General features: G+C 33.5%; 1 protein-coding gene across 4 annotated transcripts in view; it reads left to right on the top strand.

The window, feature by feature from the left end:
* The first annotated feature begins 10634 nt into the window (after positions 1–10634).
* The window catches only part of LOC123546441 (tyrosine-protein kinase receptor torso-like), a 149074-nt gene continuing 138034 nt past the window's right edge, over positions 10635–21674 (top strand). For 2 of the 4 annotated variants that reach the window (XM_045332702.2, XM_053550795.1), the window contains exon 1: positions 20673–21396. In XM_045332702.2, the coding sequence (XP_045188637.2) occupies positions 21253–21396 (144 nt within the window). In that variant the 5' untranslated portion in view covers positions 20673–21252. Of the gene's footprint in view, positions 10757–20672; positions 21397–21674 lie in introns of those variants that run through there. The other 2 variants (XM_053550796.1, XM_045332699.2) reach the window with 2 other exon arrangements.

Below are 21674 nucleotides of genomic sequence, written 5' to 3'. Positions count from 1 at the left end.
TTTTTTCAACAATTTTTCAGTCATATAACGGCGGGCTGTTAACCTAACCAGTTTTCCTGGATTCTGTACCAGTACAAACCTGTTCTCCGCAAGTAACTGCCAACTTCCCCACATGAATCAGAGGTGGAGGACTAATGATATCAGACACAGTGTCGTTCATCAAATAGTCACGGAGAACATACGCCCCGTCCGAGGATCGAACTAGCGACCCCAAGATCCGTAGACCAACGCTCTTACCTATTGAGCTAAGCGGGCGGGCTTCAGTAAAGTCTTTTTCCGCATATTTTGCAACCATTGTCAAATACATTACCAAAATATGCATAATCGACGATTCTTCTTTTTTGCTTTTCTCCGAGTTTGAAAAAGGTTCATGAAGTGGCTATTGAAATGAACATCAAGAACTTCTAGTAACTTAAAAGATACGCACTTTTCAATGAAAATATTTTGAAATACTGCATGTTATAAAATGTGTAATATTTTTACGATTAGATTGAAATATTTAATTCATGTCTCATAACTGCTTGTTTATAGGTTTCCAGGTAGAATTATTACAAGCCATTTAAAATAAACACATGTAACGTTACATAACGATAACATGTCTTTTAACGACGCTGCAGTAGTCAAGTTCAAACGGTTTTACTACAAAAACGCTTCGGTGAACTTTTTTCTATTTTGGCATAGATATTAACAACATAATGAATTTTCACATACAAAAATTTGGCAAAAATTCCACGGGCCAATGTTTTGCAAAATGGATCAGAAGCGATTTTCTTCCTGAATTTTCTTAAACAACCAAATGTCTGTTTTCGAACCTCCTTCGAAAATTCAGATAGAAAATACCTGTTCATGTTAATAATCACTAAGAAATTGCTTTATTCTGTCGTTTGATATATAATCTAATGCATTGACGCCAACAATACGCTTGTAGTATCGAGTTTTATACTATTTTAGTGCTACCATTAACGGACGTAAAAAGCGCGAAAACGGGTCATGTTTGCGACGTCATGGTAACGTCATACGCATGTTTATCGCTCTAAAAGATGATGATATCAATTGGAAATATCTTCAAGATTATTTTGGTATATAAGACAATCAGCAAATCTTAAATTTTGACAAAGTACCATTCCCCCTTAAATTAAAAGTAAGTCAAAGTAGCTAAGGTAATACAACTATAACTCTAGTCATAGATGATGATTTGCAAAAGTCGTTTAATTTGTTCCTGCATCAGTCTAGGTTTTGCCGCAAAAGCTTTTTAGTCAGATAGGAAGATTTTTGTTTTTCCTGATTTGATTTCAGGAAAAGCAGTAACTGCAGTTTTGATGACAAAAAAGGAAGAATATCCAACAGGGAAAGCCGCGTTGTAAAAACGCAGCCTCCCCAAACGCGCACACGATCAACACACGCACACCACACACACAAAGCAAACACACAAGGACAAAACAAACAAAGGAACACAGTGGGGCACCGCCTTGGAACGGTCAGTGGCAAAACCACCACTTGGGAACTTAAACTGGTTTATGGTGCACCTAACCTCACTCATACCCCCACCATGATCCGAAGTCACAGGACAGTGTAAATAAAAGTTATCCCCGCCAGGTTATCATGTTCACCTTTATTTCTGGCTTATCTGTGTACACAGCATATTTGTTTAAAAGTTCAGTGTATAGGCATTCTAAAGAATAATGTTTCAAAATAAATATAGAATCTAACATAATAACACTTTGTTACAATGTGAAACAAGGTGTATTATTTCCTATCACGGATATATGAAACGTTGTAGATAACTGACAAACTTCTCAAGGAGTAGCGGTGCCCATTCTGTCCTGAGATGTCAGAGGATAAAATCATCAATATCGATTTTTTAAATATTGTAACTAGTCATGAAATTAGTTTCTTTTACGAATAATAGACGATTGTTTCAAATGATATGTCTCTATATGGTTTTATTACACATAATTGGTACTGAAATTTTCAAAATAAAAAGTTGTGGTGTGATTTAATGATGCTATAAAGAGGTATTAAAAAGAATTTCCTTGATACAGCTTTTTGACTAAAATTTGACCATAATTTCTTTAAAACATACAAAGAACTGCGAAGAAGATCTTTAGTACGGATTCGTTTGGTACCATTAGAAAATGATGCTTTCGTATGTCACAGTGTGAGCGTTTTATATCTCCGTGGGGATAGTAACAGGTGGTATTGCTTACCTACCTTTGCCTTACTCAAAAGTGTTAATATCTTAGATGTATATACTTTTATAAAGAATGTAAAATTTTAAATGTTAGAAACTTACATGAAATCTAACAACTTCTTAAGGATTGTGCTGACGTACGAATGGTATGTTTTGAACCTTTGACATGGTTTTGATGACATGTAATGACGAGTGTGTGATCGTAAAGCTTACTATAGAAATAATTGAAAGAAATGTAAACCTAGAGAGGTGTAGATTCCTTTTCTTTTTAAAGGGCACAAGCAAACTTGAAAAAGTATCGTTAAAATAATGTAGCTAAAATGTTTCTTTTATAATGATATTTTTGTTACTTTTTTTAATTGTTACAGTGATGAGGCTGTTGTAAAAATAAAGATTTTATAATTCTTAATGAATCAATGTTATTGGCTGTGAAATAATTGAAGCGTAATAAAACTTATTTTAGTGAATGTCTTTTGAACAGATAATTCATTTAAAGTGTAGATAAATTATCATCCTCTCCTTTAAATGATTTTTAAATTGTACTTTGAACTCGGGGTATTTCCCTTTAAGTGTACTGAATGTATCATAATGTAGTCAAAATGAGGTCAATGATAATGTTTCCTATTGTTATCAAAAACACAGACTACAAATTTGTTACGATTATCATACTATTTCAGAATCACAGGCGTAACGAAGAGGCGTCATTAGTTCAAATTTATGAAAATATAAGACTGTATGTTATTTTAGTTGATGTTTATTTGATGCCACTCACTTAATTTTACTTACTTCCATGTTAGTCTCTTCGTTTTTATTGATTTTTTTTCTCTATTACAACTTACGTACTTACATAATACACTTTTTCTTTGTATGTTTCTACAAATCTATCAAATAATAAAACAAAACAAAAATGTGCAAATATTTCCATTTCAATTATAAAGGTTTTATGTATGTCCAAAAAGTCTATCTACTTTGCATGATAAAAAACGCTAAAAGTGAGAACAAAATGTTACGTTAACACCATATAAAATACAAAAATAAAAAAAGACTTTACCAATGTGCGCTCATGATTGCTGCTAAAACATACGGTGTGATAATAAGGAAAACACCATTGTATTGTACATGTATAAAAACTGTAAAATTTTCTTTCGAATATTAGTGTTATTTTGACACACTACAAATTTGTCAGTACAAGTGAATGAGTGTTTTGCCACTCTGACTACCACGGAAACGTTTATGGGCCTTGCAATGTAATGTTGGGTAATGAGGCCCATAAACGTTTCCGTAGATTACAGACTGGAAGATATTATGGTAGAAATCGAATTCCTCGTGTGGAAAGATAATCCTTATGTTGAAGCATTTTAGATCTTGAAGGCAAATAAATTATCTGTGTGCATGTAGATTTTGCGCCGATATAAAACAGAAATAGTCAAAACTTAATTGCTTTATTTTCACGCTAAAATTATATTTGTGAAGAAAATGTATTGCAAAGAATAAACAAATCTCAATAAAATGTATTTTTGTTCTGTTCCTAAACTGGTTTTAACATTTGATATTGTAGAGAGAATTTATACGAACTAAATTACTACCACGATTACGGCAAAGCGCCTAGCAGTACAAAAGATTACCCCCACATGCCACAGAAAGTCCACTAACCTAATAAGATTAGTTTCGAAGCAGCTTTATATATGCGCCCGAACTGTACTACACTTCCGCACTTGTTCAACATTTGCATATATATACTCAAATCCCTGTTTTCATGTCTCACAAATCAGTAGTGATATTTCAGTCTTTTTAACTGACTGGGACCAGAAAAGCTATACATGTATTTTCTCTCTCTGAAAGTTAACTTAACAAAGGGCCATAAATCTCGTTCTCTTTAAGCAATCTGTCTGAAACTTGCAGAGCCGCATTTCCCTATAGCATATAACATTTCTACTATGTGTTATTAAAATCAATTTAACCATGTCTGAGATATGACTCCGAACAGACAGAAAATGAACTATTTATATACCATATATTTAGTACAAAGTGCCATAAATCTAGCTTTTCTCAAGCAATCCCACTTAAACTTGCAGGGCTACCTTTTGTAGCAGTTGCAGTTATTAAAATCCTACAAACCAATTCTACGATATAACTCGGGACGGACAAAATATCGAATATAACACTTATATATACTATACATGTAATTGCAAAGGGCAATAAGTCTTGTCTTGAACAACCAATCTGAATGAAACTTTCAGGACCGCATTGCCCTATAGCGGTTAAAATTTCTATTATGTTTTGTTGATGTCCTTCCAAACATGTCTGAGATAAGACTCGGGACGGACAGAAAAGGGAATAAAACATTATATATCTAAATAAAATATATTATTACGTGTACAAAGGGCCATAAAATATCGTCCTACTCATGCAGTCAATGTGGCATTCGCTACAGCAGTTACCATTTCTACCATGTTTTATATAAATACACCACACCATGATGTAGATACGGTTATGTTTCATACCATTAGCCACGCGATCTGTGCTATTTTTTCAGCTCCAATTTAGAGATGGTACCTAAAAAATTCAAATTCATCTTTACATATTTTTTTCAGAGTTAAATGATAGCTAAGCGCACCAAGTTACTAAATATATTTATGGTTTTCTTCCTCTCCATGTAAAAATAGAAATATTTGATATTTAAAAAAAATGACTTTCTCAAATTATCTGAAGCAAAATGGACAACTCTTGTATTGACCGTTTTTCAATCATTTTAGGATTTCCCAAATTATAGTGTTGTATCGAAAGTCTCCACAGCTAAATAAATTCAGTAGGGTAAAGTGTAAGCTTAGTCTACTTTCAACACTTTGAAAGAGCCTATACTGAACTTCCTTTTGTCTTTTAATAAAGTCAAAATCCAAGACTACCCAAGAGTCTAAAACTAATGAAAAGAATCTGAGTGAAAGAATATGACATGCTCTTTATTATAAGCTTACCAAAACCATACCAAAAATTTACCTGAAAGAAGTTATTAAAGATTTTATAATGTAAACAAACCCCTACACCATTTTACCATCAATATTTTTCATTCATGAATGCACTCAATTCAGGTGATAATTGTTGATATATTGTAAATGAGAGGCCCCAATAAAAGAAAAATTCAGGTTGTGTAAGCAGTTTAAGTTGTAATTTAATGTTGATATCTGAAGTTACCCGCTTACCTTGTTTACAACAATGAATAAACACCTTATAGTTTTTAGGGTAGTTGACCTATAACGAAAATCATCAAATAAAGTAATCTCCATAAAATTATGCCTTTTTAAGTATTTATTCGTTTTTCATGAATGTGAGAGTTCCATCCAGAAAATGTTTAATTGCTTAAAATACATTGCAGAGTTATTACCTATCGGCTACCTGAAAATGTTGTACTTACAACCACTACCTTAAAATGTTGTGATTTCATTTGATGACAATGACTTTTTGTGTTACATTATTTGTAGCAAAGTACACTTGAACAGTAAGAGAAATGCTTCAAAATGACTAAAGCATAAGAAACGCTTTCAAAATGATCCATTGAAATGACGAATATAACCAGTGTAGCTACGTTGTTACACAAACTTGATACCAGTTCAACTTTTTTTTTGTAATTTTTCATAGTTGGATAATATACATTTTATATTTTAGTATATAAATTTTGTGTAAGCCGATGTATCATCATTGAGAACAATAAGTAACTTTGGCTAAAAGATCAAAACTTAATAACGTTTCTTAATGTTGTAAAATTTCTTTAATGGAATTTATGCATTATTTTAGTTTATTTTCATGCACTACTAAACTTTCTATCAGGGCCTCACTACAACTTATAAAATAACTATCAGTGTAAGCCATGAGAAAAGTGTGCATGTTGTATATTGAAAACAAAGAGATTTAAACAAATGTAGGTCATATTTTGTCTGCCTGATCAGTTGTTGGTAAAAGGACCTATTTGATTTTTCTTTCACTTTTGACCAATGTTTTAAGTTGACTTCAGTTTATTGGTCAATTCAGAGTTATTCTCCTTAGATTTCCTTGGGTAGGTACCATCTCTATCCAATTAAGAATGTTTTTGTCTTCTACCAATATTCTGCTGCTCTGTGAAAGACAAGTCAAATGAACACTATTGTTACTCATTACATACAAAGGTGTGTCAAAATAAGTAACTGGATCACATTTGTGATTTCTTTTTTTTTTTTTTTTGGTAGTTAAATCACAGTCTCTTCCCTGCAACATTTTAAGTATAAATATTGATTAAAGGAGGTCCAGTTACCGTAGCTAAGTTACAAGAGGTCCAGTTACCGGACATCTAGCCCGTGATTGCAAAATCTACTTCCATTGATAATGAACGAGAAATGAATAAATGATTCATTTTCTTAAATTTACAAGTAGATCTATAAGCTAACCAAATATCAAAAATTATAATATGAACGCATTTTTCAGAATAATGAACAGCGTAAATAACGTTATAATAATTATAATAGACCAGAACCTTGTGTTAAGTAAATCCGTTCACCTGACGAGTAGACATTTCCATTATGCATTTTAATATTTCTTTTTAATGTGAATATTAACGGAATAAAACTGTTGCAATATTCAGATTAGGAAAATATTCACCTGAATTACAGAAATATGCCCTGAACAAAGGATCGCTGTATGTTGTCCCAGTTTCTTCGACGAAATTTTCTATCCTGGCTATTCTTAAGCGCTCGGTCTCTTGTAAATATGTTAAAATTCATGTTACTCCATCTCAAACTAATTATATACATCTTACTGTCTTAAAATGAAACAGCATGAAAGAAAAGTCTAAATGTTATAAAGGTATGATTTATGGCGGAATGTTTAAAATAATTCTCAACACATAAACACGAACTAAGACATGTTTTGAAAATTAAAACAACTTAATATTTACTTATTCAGCAAAACCATTATGTTAATTTAAAGATTTATGACAACACGGATAGTTTACATTTTAATCGCGAAAATATTTTTCAGGTGGCGGATACAATTAATCAAAATGGTTATAAGTAAGAATCATATTTTTCGACCGAATAGTTATAAAAATGTTAATTAACATAAGAATTTTGACCTGGTTACTGAGATGTTATGTGTCTTTATAAAAACGAAATTAAGTTGAAAAGTTTGCTTCTGTTAAAAGTAACAACATCATCACGCACACTTGATAGTGTCTTTTTATCACTCTTCAGCGCATGCCAGTAGTTTCATTCGCCGCCAAGGGTCAATACCGTTCGCCTTTCTCTTTTGCGATCTTTTATAAAGGTTTCAGAATTATCTATAATTATTTTACATTACTAGAGGAAGGAAGACTTAAAGATCAGATCCCACTTCTAAATTCCAGTTTGTTTAGTTCTGCCCATTGTTTTCTCGTTTGGGGCAAACCCATTATTTTATCTGGGGACCATACGCCGCTTTTCATGGAATTACACGCCACAACACGTGTATCATTGAAGGTTCCATGTGCAATGCCGTATGAATACATCTGCGGATGTCTCTAAATTGCTTTTTGTACTTTTAGCACGTGTAAATGTTGAGTTCTGGTCACCCCGGGGCTAGAGGGCGTGGACGGTAGCATGTATTTCCACTACCGTCCATGAACAGGCTCAATCAAACCGAGCCTGCAACATTTTCGTTTTTGTCGTGTTGAACGATCTATGAAGTTTCCACTTTTTTCTATTTTAAAGGATGCATTTTCAAATATACCAGTGTGAACGAGCACATCGTTTTGTAGTTTAATGTCTAGACATCTGGAGAAGGTGTTAAATTTGAGTGTCTACGAAGCATGTATGACATATTAAAGATACATATAAAATACCTTATTTTACGCACTTTTGGAAAATGTCTCATAATTCAAAGTATATTATATTTCCGCATTCACTCATTAGAATTATGACTAAATGCTAGGCACTTTCATTAATCTTGAGAAGGCAGTTATGGGACATCAGTAGTTGAAATATTGCGCGTAATGGTAATACTATACTGGATACAAAACGATCCGACGAAGTTTCGTAGCCAGAGATTTATTTTACTTATTTTATTGGGTTTAACGTCGCACCGACACAATTATTGGTCATATAGCGACTTTCCAGCTTTAATGGTGGAGGAAGACCACAGGCGCCCCTCTGTGCATTATTTCATCACGAGCGGGCACTTTGGTAGAACCACCGGCCTTCCGTAAGCCAGCTGGATGGCTTCCTCACATGGAGAATTCAACGCCCCGAGTGAGGCCCAAACCCACATCGATGAGGGGCAAGTGATTTGGAGTCGGCGACCTAAACCGCTTGGTCACGGAGGCCCCCGTAGCCAGAGAAACGTCAAAATTGAATTGTATTTCTTTTCGTCATCTAATTCTCCAAACCTCAAGCCATAATGACTATTCTAGCCAGCATCAGCGTAGCAATATCATTTTAATATTTTATGTTAAAACTCGACAGAGAGTCTATGTGCATGTGATAATGCCGCATAATGCTGACTTTGCTGTATTCGGTGATAACACGCATCTCATTTAGTTATCGGAAACTTTTACGGCAGTATCCGGAAAAGACTGGCAAGATAGTGTTGCATACTTATTAAAATACAATGCCTTTTCTTATATATTATACTATTGAATGTCATAGAATAATAATTCGATAGTCATAAAACAGTACGATTAAAGATTTGCACGGAGAACAATCAGTAATCGAAGTACAAATCTAGCTGCTTTAAGTAGTCAACTTGAACAGACGCTTACAGTTGTTATTCTAAATTTATTATTTAGCGTATACTTATTTGTTCCAGCTCAATATAATGGTGAAAGTTTGAAGCTTACTTGATCTTTTTCAAGTTCGTGGCCTATAAAAACCGTTAATGTTATTTGAGAACTCAGAGAAGGCTGGAAGCCATTACCTCCGTGTTGAGCGGCCGACACCTCAGCTACGTTTCCAGAACTGTGTTAAACTTATATCGTTCGAATTTCAAGCAAATACTGATATATATTTATGGATGTCATGTCTCTGTAAAAAGAGCACTTACATACAAAATAAAATAAAAAAGCTGTTTTAACTTTATAACAAACATTTCTGCTTATGAAGGCAAGGCCAGAAACTTCCAACCCCATTGCTACCTATTTCCTATTATGATTTCCTTAATTCATATCTATACCGTGAAGATATTACGTTTACTGTCTTTTGGGAGGGAATCAGTTTCCTGTGGAAACTCTATATTGTTAAGGGACGTATATAAAACGGCGCTGAACATATTAATACAGATGATTGAGGAAAATATAAACGTCTAATCTGCATTATTGTTGTGCTCTATTATTTTTGATCTAATATGGTGGATTGTTGTGCTGTTAAAGCGTAAACTTGCCTGTTTTCAGCATGTAACATTTCGTTACACGGGCTCGTGTCACTATGTTTCTTCTGTTATATATGCTTTTCTTTTTTTTTCTTCATTAACAGCAGCAGTAACTCCCGAAAGTTTTTTTTAAATTTTTTTCTGATTACGAATACTTTAGCCGTGAAATGAAAATATGCAAGTTAATTTGTTTACAAACTGTTTTCAGTATTCATTGAAAATAACCATTTAGGTTTGTTTGATTTTAGAAGTCTTCATTTAATTGTCCGATATTTCTGAAATTTGTCATATTTTTACATTCCTAACAAAATGTAAGCACTTTAACGTGACTGGAATAAAAAAAACAAGGACAACAGTGAATGCTACATTCAAAGAACAGAGCCACACATGTAGCAATTGCAGGTAAAACAGGGTCTGTGTAAATGTATATATCGACTGAGCACATGTAAACATGAAACACATTAAGGCCATAATAAAACCACGTAAAATAAAATATATACAATATACATAAAAAAATGAAAGGAAGCAGCGCACCGACTTTTAACGGTCAGCTACAAAACCACCATATGGAATTAAATTCTAGTTTACTGCCGACAAACCTCACCCTTTAAATATCATCATGTTTCTAGCATAAATAAAATAGCTCCCCTCCAGCTGAATCCCTTACTCACGTACCTGTACCCACACACCATTTAGATACGTTAGTTTCCGAACGTATATCAGACATCACTCAAATGTCTTCATTATCTACGTAAATGTTTTTAACGTTAAAACCTATTCATAACGTCGTCACTATTTCTACGGATATTCGTTATAGACAAATTACATCTGATATCCAAATAAAACCAACCCGAGTACGAGCTTTACGTGCTGCAATCATGCTACAAGGAAATTAGCCGTCTTGATATTGGTATTGAGTTGCATATGTACTAGATATCAGATAAATATAAACTAAGCAAATTCTTCCAAAAAAAAAACTTCTTTAAAAATACTAGATGCGACGTTCTTAAATTACTGAAGTGTATATAACAGGTGAGGTCTGTCATGTCTTGGCGGTATGATAATATTTTATGCTGCGTTGTAATACCTTGTTGGATAATATATCGCCAGGCCTTATAACTTGTCAAAAACATGGTCGAAGAATGTGTCGAGATATTATAAGCTAGTTTTCCTTTGCTGTAAGGACTAGTTGGTGCTACAGTAAGAATTACTTTGCTTTCACTTGGAAATTTACATGATTTATTTGGTGTAATTTATCATAACATTTTTTTAATTTTTTTTTTCTGGATACCGAAATTAAAAGATATTGAAGATAATCCTGAAATTTAGTTCAATATGATAACTTGTGTTTATTAGGAAGTATACCATAAGGAATAAATGCAATTGCTCTAGAATGTATTTTAAAATACAATGTCTGTCACAAAGTATATTAAGCTCAAAGTGGGGTCAACAACATCAAAGCCTTCTACAGATTTCTATTGTCAAACGTTATCTGAGTATAATGACACTTGAAGGTATGAAACGTATTATGTGACCGAATTTTGAATAAAATTGATATTCATTTCAACATTACTGTCACCCTAGACGATGTCTTCCGGTAAACTGAATCTCTGTCGAATTCATTTTATGTTATGATAAACGAAAGAACGTATGCCACTGTTCAAACACACAGTTTTTCAAAAAGCTATTCAATTTTGTAAAATGCTGTAATTAAGTTACTCCTAGCATCGGGATAGTCCTTCCGTTTCTACATAGTTATAACTGAGATGACTTAACACCGTTGAAATTCATAAACTTAACATTAAAAGTTCAAAGTCATTAATGAAACGTCTATTAACATTTCAAGAAATCTAAAGATTTGATGAGGTGTCATAATAAGAACACAACGTTCTTCAAATTAAATGATTTATATTCTGCTCAACATATAAGTTTAAGGGTTCAACAATGGATGTTAATGTTAATTAAACCGTTCACAGGTTCAATATGCAAATAGTGTTAAACATGACAGTTTATCAGTACCTGAAATGTAAAGTTGACATGAATGTTTTTAGATTTATATCCGTTTACCCTTATTTGGATGGCGTTTGAATGAATTTTAGCAGATGAAAAAAAATCAATATATTCACAAAATGACAGCAAAATGTTGAAATTCTGGCTTGTTTACCGTTTTATGAAAATTAAAGTACCGTTTTTATTTAGCTTGTAGTTTCCGGCTCATGTGAGACAAAAACGTACACTCAGTGTTTTTTTGTTACTGCGTAACTGATATCTGTTGAGAGAGCTTTCACCTGTATAATTTGAAGATAAAAGTTACAACTGTTTCTGCACTATTTCCAAAGAACAGTCAGACAGTTAAAAGATCAAAAGAGATGTGTTATAAGTGAAAAGAACATTGTCAGAAATACTCTGAACTAGACATCCAGTCTAGGTAACAATATGTCTATTAGGGTTAGCTTTCGTCATGAGACAATCAGTATCTTAGAAACATTGAACACGCTACATGATAGTAAATACAATATTCTGTTAACAAAGCATCTACAAGTGTTGTTTTTCGCTTTGCAACAGTGTTTGGTATGGAAATTATGAAAATCATTTATCTTATACTATTTTTAATACTTTGTTCCACAAACGGAAGCATTTATATATAAAAAGCGTTGAAGTTTCTTTAGACCATAATTCTCTAGACTTCAGCTAGCCTGGGAACTCGTTTGTAATTTGTGTTTTGTCAAAACAAATCATACCGTGTATCAATGCGTTAACGATCCCACTAAGTTTGAGCTAATCAGCGTTAATTGGCATTCACTAAGTTTCTGATTTTTTTGGTTTTAAGGTCAGTGGGTCAAAGGCTAAGGTCACACTTACCGGGAGCCTTAAAATGATCACCGGACTATATAACAACTATAACTACACAAGCTGTCTATGCACCACATGAGAAAGATCCCTGTTGATTTTATGGTCACTGGCACACAGGTAAAGTTCACAGGGATATATGCCTTCCCTAATCTGCATACTGTATCACTGTGTCCATCATTCACAGTCTGCAACCCACAGTCCCCGCCTCTCTGCCTATGTATGTTTTCTTCTTTCTAAGTTTCTTGATATTGTATCATACTATCCCTCATCCACGCGGCACTTCCCCGCTCTCCCCGCTCTCCCCTCCTTACCTCACTCAATTTTAATGCCTATTTCTACTGTTCTACTTGCGAAAGGGCATATCATATTCCTTTGTTGATACATAAATTAAATGGATATATCGGTAAACTGTGGCAGTAAAGATACTTTATCAATACCATCTTGGTACTGGTCATATTGTACTGTATAATTGCTTGAAGCAGTTAAGTAAGTATATTATAACAATGTGTCACACCATTGTAATTAATATTATAAAAACTTCCGATATATACTTGACAGATGTTATTCCTGAGCCAGTTAATATTCAATTAAGACTAAAACAGTGACAGAAATATATCTGTTATTTGGTCATCAGCTTATTGGAACGTGAAAAGAACTTTTAATTTGTTCAGTTAATGTGTTACAGAGATTAAATATACTAATTTTACATATTAAATTTCTGTGCCTACTTTCATTATATATATATATATATGTAAATATTATCGCAACCACGGAGAAATGGCTGAAAGAATGCTAGGAAAACTGTCTCTAAACTGTCGTGTATTTAATTCCTTTGTAATTGATCACAAAATAAATTGTTAAATAGAGTTAGTCATTCGATAGGTTTCACACCTAAGTGATATATCTTATTTGCAGACACCGAATTAGGCTGTGTTTGACAAACTAGACAAATATATGCAAAGAAATGGCATTAATATTGGCTTTAGGTAATGAAGTATATTTCTGTCATGTAATCTAGAAAAAAGAAAACCATATTAAATGTAGCGAAGTTTGATAACGAAGCTTTCAAGCCTTGCTGGGTTAACTGCTATAACTTTTTAAATGGTGTTTCTCATGTTGCTCTCTACTAGTATGTATCTATTCTAATTTCATGTATGTTATGCATTTGAAACTTTTTTCTTGAATAGTTTAATGGCCAAAAGCAAATTGTTTCGCGATATTGCCTAATATAAAACTTGAAACATTGAATCTAGATAAGATATTAATCAGAGATAGACCGTTAATTACTTTGGATGCAATCTTATGGTAATATCGGAAAGCAGAGCATGTTATTGCCGTGGGCTTGAACCCACAGCACCTGATGCTAGTCTCTGCTGATTTGACTAGGACTAAATAATTAAATTCGGCGCGTCTGGAAACTGGATAAATGCGATAAAATCTGAAAGATATCAAAGTCAACATGTATGTCAAGCCAGTCAGCACTCCAAGTCAGATACAGCATGACTGGCATGAATGTTATGTCATTAATCAATTGTGAAACTGTTTGTAGGTTTATTCATTATTATTGTTATTATAACAATAATCAACAGTTTTATGAACATTAGTACCTAACGAATACTTTTGTTTAATCTTTTGTGACATTATCTGTATTTATGTATGTTTTTATTTATTTATTAATTCATTTATTTACGTCTCATCACTGTACATCAATGTCATATACATAATTAAACAATGTTAAGTGCACATTAACATTCAGTTTTGAATTTCATTAGACAACTTTTAAGATAACCTATCATCTTTTAAAACATTCTTGTTGCAATAATGTTAACATTTGGTATTTGAAGGAAATATGAAATGTCTCCTGTTAGAATTTGAAATATTCACATTCGGTTAAGAAAGACCGTATGCATTTTGGCCTAACGTGGGCATGACCTTATTTTGAATAATTACCAACTTGCCAGACCAACAATATTAACCATACAGGGAGTAATTATTAGATGTTCTGAAGAAAGCAATTATACTTGTCTGTTGAATCCAATTAAAACAGGGAGTGTAAGATCTAATCATGAAAGTTTAAGCAATAAGTGTTATAATTAAACATTTTATTAAAACACTTACCATTTCATATCAGAAATGAAAAGATCTGATTAACATTCTCTGTGTATGCATTTATGTAAGACTTATACGATTAGGACGGTTTCGTAAATTTCTAATACAAACACTTAACTAAATCTACAAATAAAAACAATCAGATAGCACATACAAGGAACAGTTGTATGAAATATATACAAATTATCTAAATAAATATGAATTATAACCCACAGTCAGTATTTGATAATACATAATACATAATACAACAATTGTATTCGTGTTAATTAAGAATTTCTGCACGTTCGAATGGAAACAATTTTACAATGTAGAACTTAAGAATATATTTAGAAAATCCGACCAATAAACAAGATATTCTCGTGTACTTGCTGTTTGAACAATACATCTCGCTATCTGGATGGATAATCCGTTCTTTTTTCTCTCAATTGATGGATACTATTTATACGCGGGAGCTCCATTAAAAAAAAACACTAACAATTCGGATACTGCTTCATTTCTAGATTTACATCTCTCAATTTTCCAATTGAATAGTTTTATTAAAAGATGCTATGACCCAACTGTTTTGAGGGTGATCAGCCCTTTTCTAGTTGGACGCTTGGTTTTCCTCTATGATTCTGTCTGACGGAACAGGTGGAGGACTATGATAGGTAGTTCTTATATCCCACCGGATCTGAGCTCTTCTGGCCTATTTCGTCGCGCCTTTAAGGTTGATTACCTTGTAGCTCTGTCTTCTTCTAAGACTTTGAGTACATGCGTTTTGGGTTCTTCAAGATTGTTTTTTTTATAAATGTACAAGAGCATTTTTGTGTTTTACATAGTATGCCTTCTGCACTCGTTGTGTCTGTTAAACGTCTTTTTCAACACTTTTTTCAGTCATATAAACGACGGTGGTGTCTACTTGTAGCAGTGAGCACAATGCCCAACTTACAGGGCTGCCTCACTGGAATATCACACCGTAGACACGTGACATGATACCCGACCCAGTTACAATATAGTGACACAGGGCTGAAAAGTCCTAGCACTATTCTCTTAATGCATTCTGTTGTCATTGCGACTGTTAGGGTTTCACCTGGCGGGAAAAACTTTTATTGGAACATGGTGGAGGTAAGAGTGAGGTTAGGTTACCATAAACCGATTTAAGCTCCCCAGTGGTGGTTTTGCCGCTGACCGTTTAAAGGCGGTGCCCAATTGTCTTCCTTTGTGTTCGTTTTGTCCTAGTATTTGCTTTGAGTGAAGGTGTGTGTGTTTTGGTCGTGTGCAAGTCCGCGTGCTTGATTAACGTTTGGGGAAGTTTCGTTTTTTGGTACATGGCTTTCCCTGTTGGATTTTATCATTGTTTTTCATAATGGGCGTCTATGGGTAAATCACAGATTTGATAACATTTTCGCTGTAGATTTTAAAGAAACCTCTCACAGTCGTAAACTAATATAATTTGGTGAAATAAAATGTTTTTTATAGATATTAATTTTGCTCATGATTAAAGAGATCATTTGGAATTATCAAACGCGTCAAATGTTTTATATCTTATTTTATCCTAAGAAAGATAGTTACACTGCTGGTTTTAATTAATTAATTTATTCACTTGTTTCCATTAATTCATTTTAACAATTTTCATTTCCGTAAACCGACTACAGGATTTTTTCAACGTTATCCGGATAAATGACGTTACGCCATTACTTCCGTTTATCAAACCGTGCACAACTATCTTACGTTACTTGTCTTTACGATTATTTCTCCTGAGATATTTACATCAGAAAGGTTTCAGAACTAACGCTATATGATAAAACATTTTTATAAGCCTTAACATTTACTAAACGTTGACGCTAAAAGATTTTATTTAGGGATATTTTGTTATTTTGTACGTTTGTTGACCACTTCACGAATTTACAATATCCTTTTAGGGACGACTTGGCACACGAAAATTTAAACATAATTTTGGTTGTTCCTTGTTAAATAAATATGTACATGGTAACAAGTGTATTGTAAATGAGTGTTCGCCACTAACCAGTGTACACTCGCAATATTCATAAAAAAGATAAATAAACATAAGAAATGAAAACCGGCATATTATATTTCGTCCTCCTCCGTTGGTTAACTGTCTTGCGACAAGAGAGGCTAGGTAAACTAAGTGCCCGTACATAATAATTTAGAAACGGTAGTAAGATAATTCTTTAAAATACATTTGCGATAATATGCTATAAAAGACCGTGCGTGCATAATATAAATTCTCGAATATATGGAGATCAAAAGGCCGATTTGAAACAGCATCTGTCCGCGACTGACTAAAACGCTCTTAATACAAGCATATTTATATTTATGAGAAATCATATAAGAAATCAACAAATATTTTTTCTTTATACAGAAAAACCAAGGAATTTTTGCGAGGCTGTATATTGAAACTTAATATGTACAAGTGTTCATCATACTGTCAATTTATTGCTTTTTAGCGAGTGTAAATATCTCAAAATGACATTTCCTGACGTCCTAATTCATATTTATTTGAAATTTAATGTCATCCGTTCAAAAGTTGAGAAATCAATTAGTTGATCCCGTTAGAGTTATTAGTAAGATTTGACGAACGCAATAAAATGTTCTTTCTGGAATTGACGAAAACTTGTGCAGTTATAAGCTTTATTGTAAAATTAAATACAGAGATAGTACCTAAGTTTTTCAAATCATAGTTATGAAGTTAAAAAACTTTGAATGAAGGCAAATGTCCATATACTTCTCAAAAATAGATATATAGACAATATTTTAACCAGAAACGTATAGTTATGAGCATTTAATATTTTCATTGAAAAGAAAATTTTGTGATCAAGGAAATGTAACTCTTCTTGAACATGGAGAGCAAAATCGTCAAACGGACATAGTATAGTGAATATTTTCTAACTGGGTGCATTTGATTTAACATTCAGTAACTGTTGTGATCTGGATTGCTAAATCATGATACATGATACTCTGTGCTAAAAATTCAGAACATCTGGAACAGTCTGTTAACAGAAAAAAAAACATGCTGTAACAGAATGCAAATATATAAGCTCTAACCGGGACTCGAACCCAGGACCTCTCACACCTAAGGCTGACACTCTACCACTTCCCTATAACAGCAGTAGCAATAGCTAGGCAGTTTAAGTGCACCGATTACATTACGTGAACTGGAACAATTTTGTTAAAATAACATCATTATCGGTGAAATCGGCGTATTCGCTTTTTTACCTAACGGCAGTTTTCATGTAAAGAAAAAATATAATCTAATGATGCCAGCGTTTTGATCGGTCAAAACTGCCCAAATTTCTCTGACGTGTTTTTTTGAGTATAAACTTATTAACTGGCAGTACCAGCGAAGTGAAACGTACACTGAATCTTATATATTTGCCCTTTTAGCAGCCGGCAAACGGCAAAAACAGTGATCTTTGTCAAAATATAATAAATTACTTTACCAGTTTTGAGAGGATTTCAATTGAAAGGAAATTACAGTTACAAACTAAATACCTTTCTGCAACACATTGAGTCATTAGCATTCACTGTCAATCAGTATTATGTCTAAGATGACTGTCATTCATTTATTCCAATGATTCATAGACGGACTCCGTTGTTTACATTTTTAATCGTAACCGGTGCACTTGTAAAAACCACTTTATTTTGAAAAATCGAAGTACGCGAAGAGCTATGGTACGGTCTCTATTAAATATTTAACATGATCCTCGACACATACATTGTTTGCAAGTGTTGGCAGTTTCTAAATGACACAAGAGACTTTCCGACGGGCGGGACCGACAATAGGCTGTTGTAAGCTCTGGAATTGTCAAGTCAAAGAGATTGCCAGACGTGTTGCTTAGAGTAGCCGCCAAACCGTTATATAAACCGTTTTAATTATTAAAAAAAAAATAATATATCTCATTAGTGATTTGTCGCTGAATGAATCATTGTTTGGAGTTCAGATGCGAAGAAATTATATCACGAAGGCGCAGCCCGAGTGATATAATAATACGCATCTGAACGACAAACAATGCTTTTATCCAAGAGCAAATCACTAAATGAGATATCTTATTCCGATTCTAATACGTTACCAAGATTTTAAAGTACATCCTTGACGACATTCGTTAAATATTTCCCGTTTTCAATTGGTTTCTTTTCCAGCGCGCCGCTATGCCGTTTGACGCTATGACGTAATAATTGTGACGTCAGAAAAATGAATTATTGTATTATAATTCACTGTTTTCAGCCTTCTTTGTTTAATAGAAAAATGAATCGGATCGTGTTAGAATGAATTGTAAAAGCAAAATCTAATTATGAAATGTATTTGGCTTGTCTGCCGTGTCAACAAACGACGTTCTTAAGTAGCCAGTCTCCCACACATAAATTCCCCCTTACAGTAAATGTAAATGTTTGTTTGTTTGTTTGTTTTGGGTTTAACGCCGTTTTTCAACAGTATTTCAGTCATGTAACGGTGGGCAGTTAACCTAACCAGTGTTTCTGGATTCTGTACCAGTACAAACCTGTTCTCCGCAAGTAACTGCCAACTTCCCCACATGAATCAGAGGTGGAGGACTAATGATTTCACACAAAATGTCGTTTATCAAATAGTCACGGAGAACATGCGCCCCGCCCGACGATCGAACTCGCGACCCCGCGATCCGTAGACCGACGCTCTTACCTACTGAGCTAAGCGACCGGGTTTGTAAATGATTGGCACAGTAACTTATGTGTAAATAGTATAATGGTATAATGTAGTCAAGTGTTCCAAAAGTCTCTTATAACTCATTACATGAGCGGTGATGTACTTTTATATTGTTTTCTTGTTTATAACTTTGTATAATATAATGTATGTACATTGATGAGACTAAAATAAAGATTGGATTATTATGTGTCTCGATCACTGATAATTGTCAGTTGTCCACATGTGGTATGGTTTTTTATGTCATGATATGTAATATTAAAAATTTTGTACAAGTATTTTTTTCACAGTCGTAATTATTTATACTAGTTTGGGTATATTTTCCAGGAACGACAATTAATAGTCACGGTAATCCTAATGACTAGCTGTGAACGATATTTTGTTGACGTCACGTCGACGTGATATTTAGCGCCGTGTATGCATCTAGAAATAGCGCTTTAAAGTTCGATCAAATATTTTACATAATAGCCTGTCACACAGCAAAACTCTCTTGATTAATTTACACGCACACACTGAGTTTGTTATTCGCTTTGCAGAATATGTCGCCATCGTTTGCACCTTAATGGATCTTATCCGCAAGACGTATTACAGGGTTTCAGAAATCTGCAAATTTATTGGTAACCAAAATTTTAATCTGGTAGCCCGAACATTTAAGTTTATTTGGCAATGGCCATTTCGGTTTATTTACTATGTGCTTCTATACTACAGTGGATGGAATAATTAAATTATTAGAGGTTTCATAGTTTTAGCCATACGCACATTGTTATAAATTTTGTTCTCTTAAATAGCAATTATCATTACCCCTTTTTCTCATTTTAAAAGATAAAACTACATGTTTTTAAATTTCTGGTTCTGGCGTGCATAAACAAAGGAGCGTGGCGGCCTACCATTTGGCGCCACACATGCGCGAAGAAACATTTCTATAATATTTGATATAAAATTTGCAATAAAACATATTAGAATTGAAATAAGTAATAGCAAAACCGTGTTTGAACACTATTTATACACTCCGGCGGTTATACGTCGTGCGAAGTTATTACGCCTGACGTATAACCGCCCATCGTGCATAAATAGTGTTTAAACACGGTTTTGCTAGGAATTATTTCTTAATTGTATCCTTCAACGAAGCTGTATCATTAAGCGTTCCCACACCGGCATTGTAATACATATAAACACATGATATGTAACCTTGTAACACAATATGGAGCTTTTCCTAATGTCGCGACCTTTAAAGGTTTTTAATTAATTTGAAACTTACAATATCATACCAAAATCAGGTAGCACCTCCAACCGTTGAATACCACGCAATATAACAGATAACCCTAGTACATAATGTAAATTTATGTTAATTAGTAGCGGATATAGTCCAGTCAACAATATACGCCGTAACTAAAGTTATACGTACAATTTGCTACAGGTAAACTATGACAATTAAATATAGGTTAATATGAAATGTCCTTTTATAACATGCGTTAAAAGTCATCTTTAAATTACATACAGTAGTTAAGCGGTGGTAAAGCAGATGAAAAGTTTACTGTAAAGATTGGCAACTATTTCGCAAATGATCGATGGGATTTTAAATGTAATTAATTAACAAAGGACGATTGCGTGCACATATATTATGAGAAAGCTGTTAGGTATGACATAAAGTAAAATAAATTTTTCGTTAACTTGTCAGTGTTTAGGCGTAAGTGATTGTTAATAGGACTGTGTTAAATATGTCTTATTTGTCTTCCAGGGCTACAGAACAATACAAAGTAGTATCGGATATAAATTGAACTATTCCTGTAAGAATTTCCAATGATATAACTCTGAGGAGGAACAACACGCCATTTTTCAAGTGCATCAAACTAATATTGTATTGGATCTGGGCCGAACGGATGAATTACTTCTGACCTCAGCGGAACTGAATTACTTCCACTGCATTAAACTGTGTTTATATTCGATTAAGGATTTGTGGTTGTAATTAGAAGAACGCAGACTTTGTTTACTGTGCATATTGTGGTAAATTTCATTTATTTGTGTTAATATTTAGTGAAAAATCCTAATAGTGATTATGGATATTATGCGCCACGTGTATGTTCTGCTTTTTATTATTGTGCATGCAGGACACGTGCATTGTGATCATGAAAACATAACTACAGATATACCGGATGAAACACTTATCTATGCCAGGTGTCTGGCCCGATGCTACGATCTGGTAAGTTCAATTTTTGATTTTGTGTATCGTCACGCATGAACCATCATGCAAACTAATATATTTTGTATTTTTTCTGTCATCAGTTACATTCAGTAAGTGTTTTATTACATGACAAACATAACTTTTCGGCATATTTATTTAAGGTTTGACATGTGTTAAGTGTAGACCTGGCATAAAGCGATAAACTGACGATTTATATAAGGGATCATGTAACAATTTCAACTGTTGACTGACATAAAGTTCAAAACTTATTACACGCCATCAAAAATAAAGTTTAC

This window comes from Mercenaria mercenaria, chromosome 9, assembly GCF_021730395.1.
Source record: "Mercenaria mercenaria strain notata chromosome 9, MADL_Memer_1, whole genome shotgun sequence".
Taxonomy (NCBI): Eukaryota; Metazoa; Mollusca; class Bivalvia; order Venerida; family Veneridae; genus Mercenaria; species Mercenaria mercenaria.
This window is presented reverse-complemented; position numbering and strand designations above follow the sequence as displayed.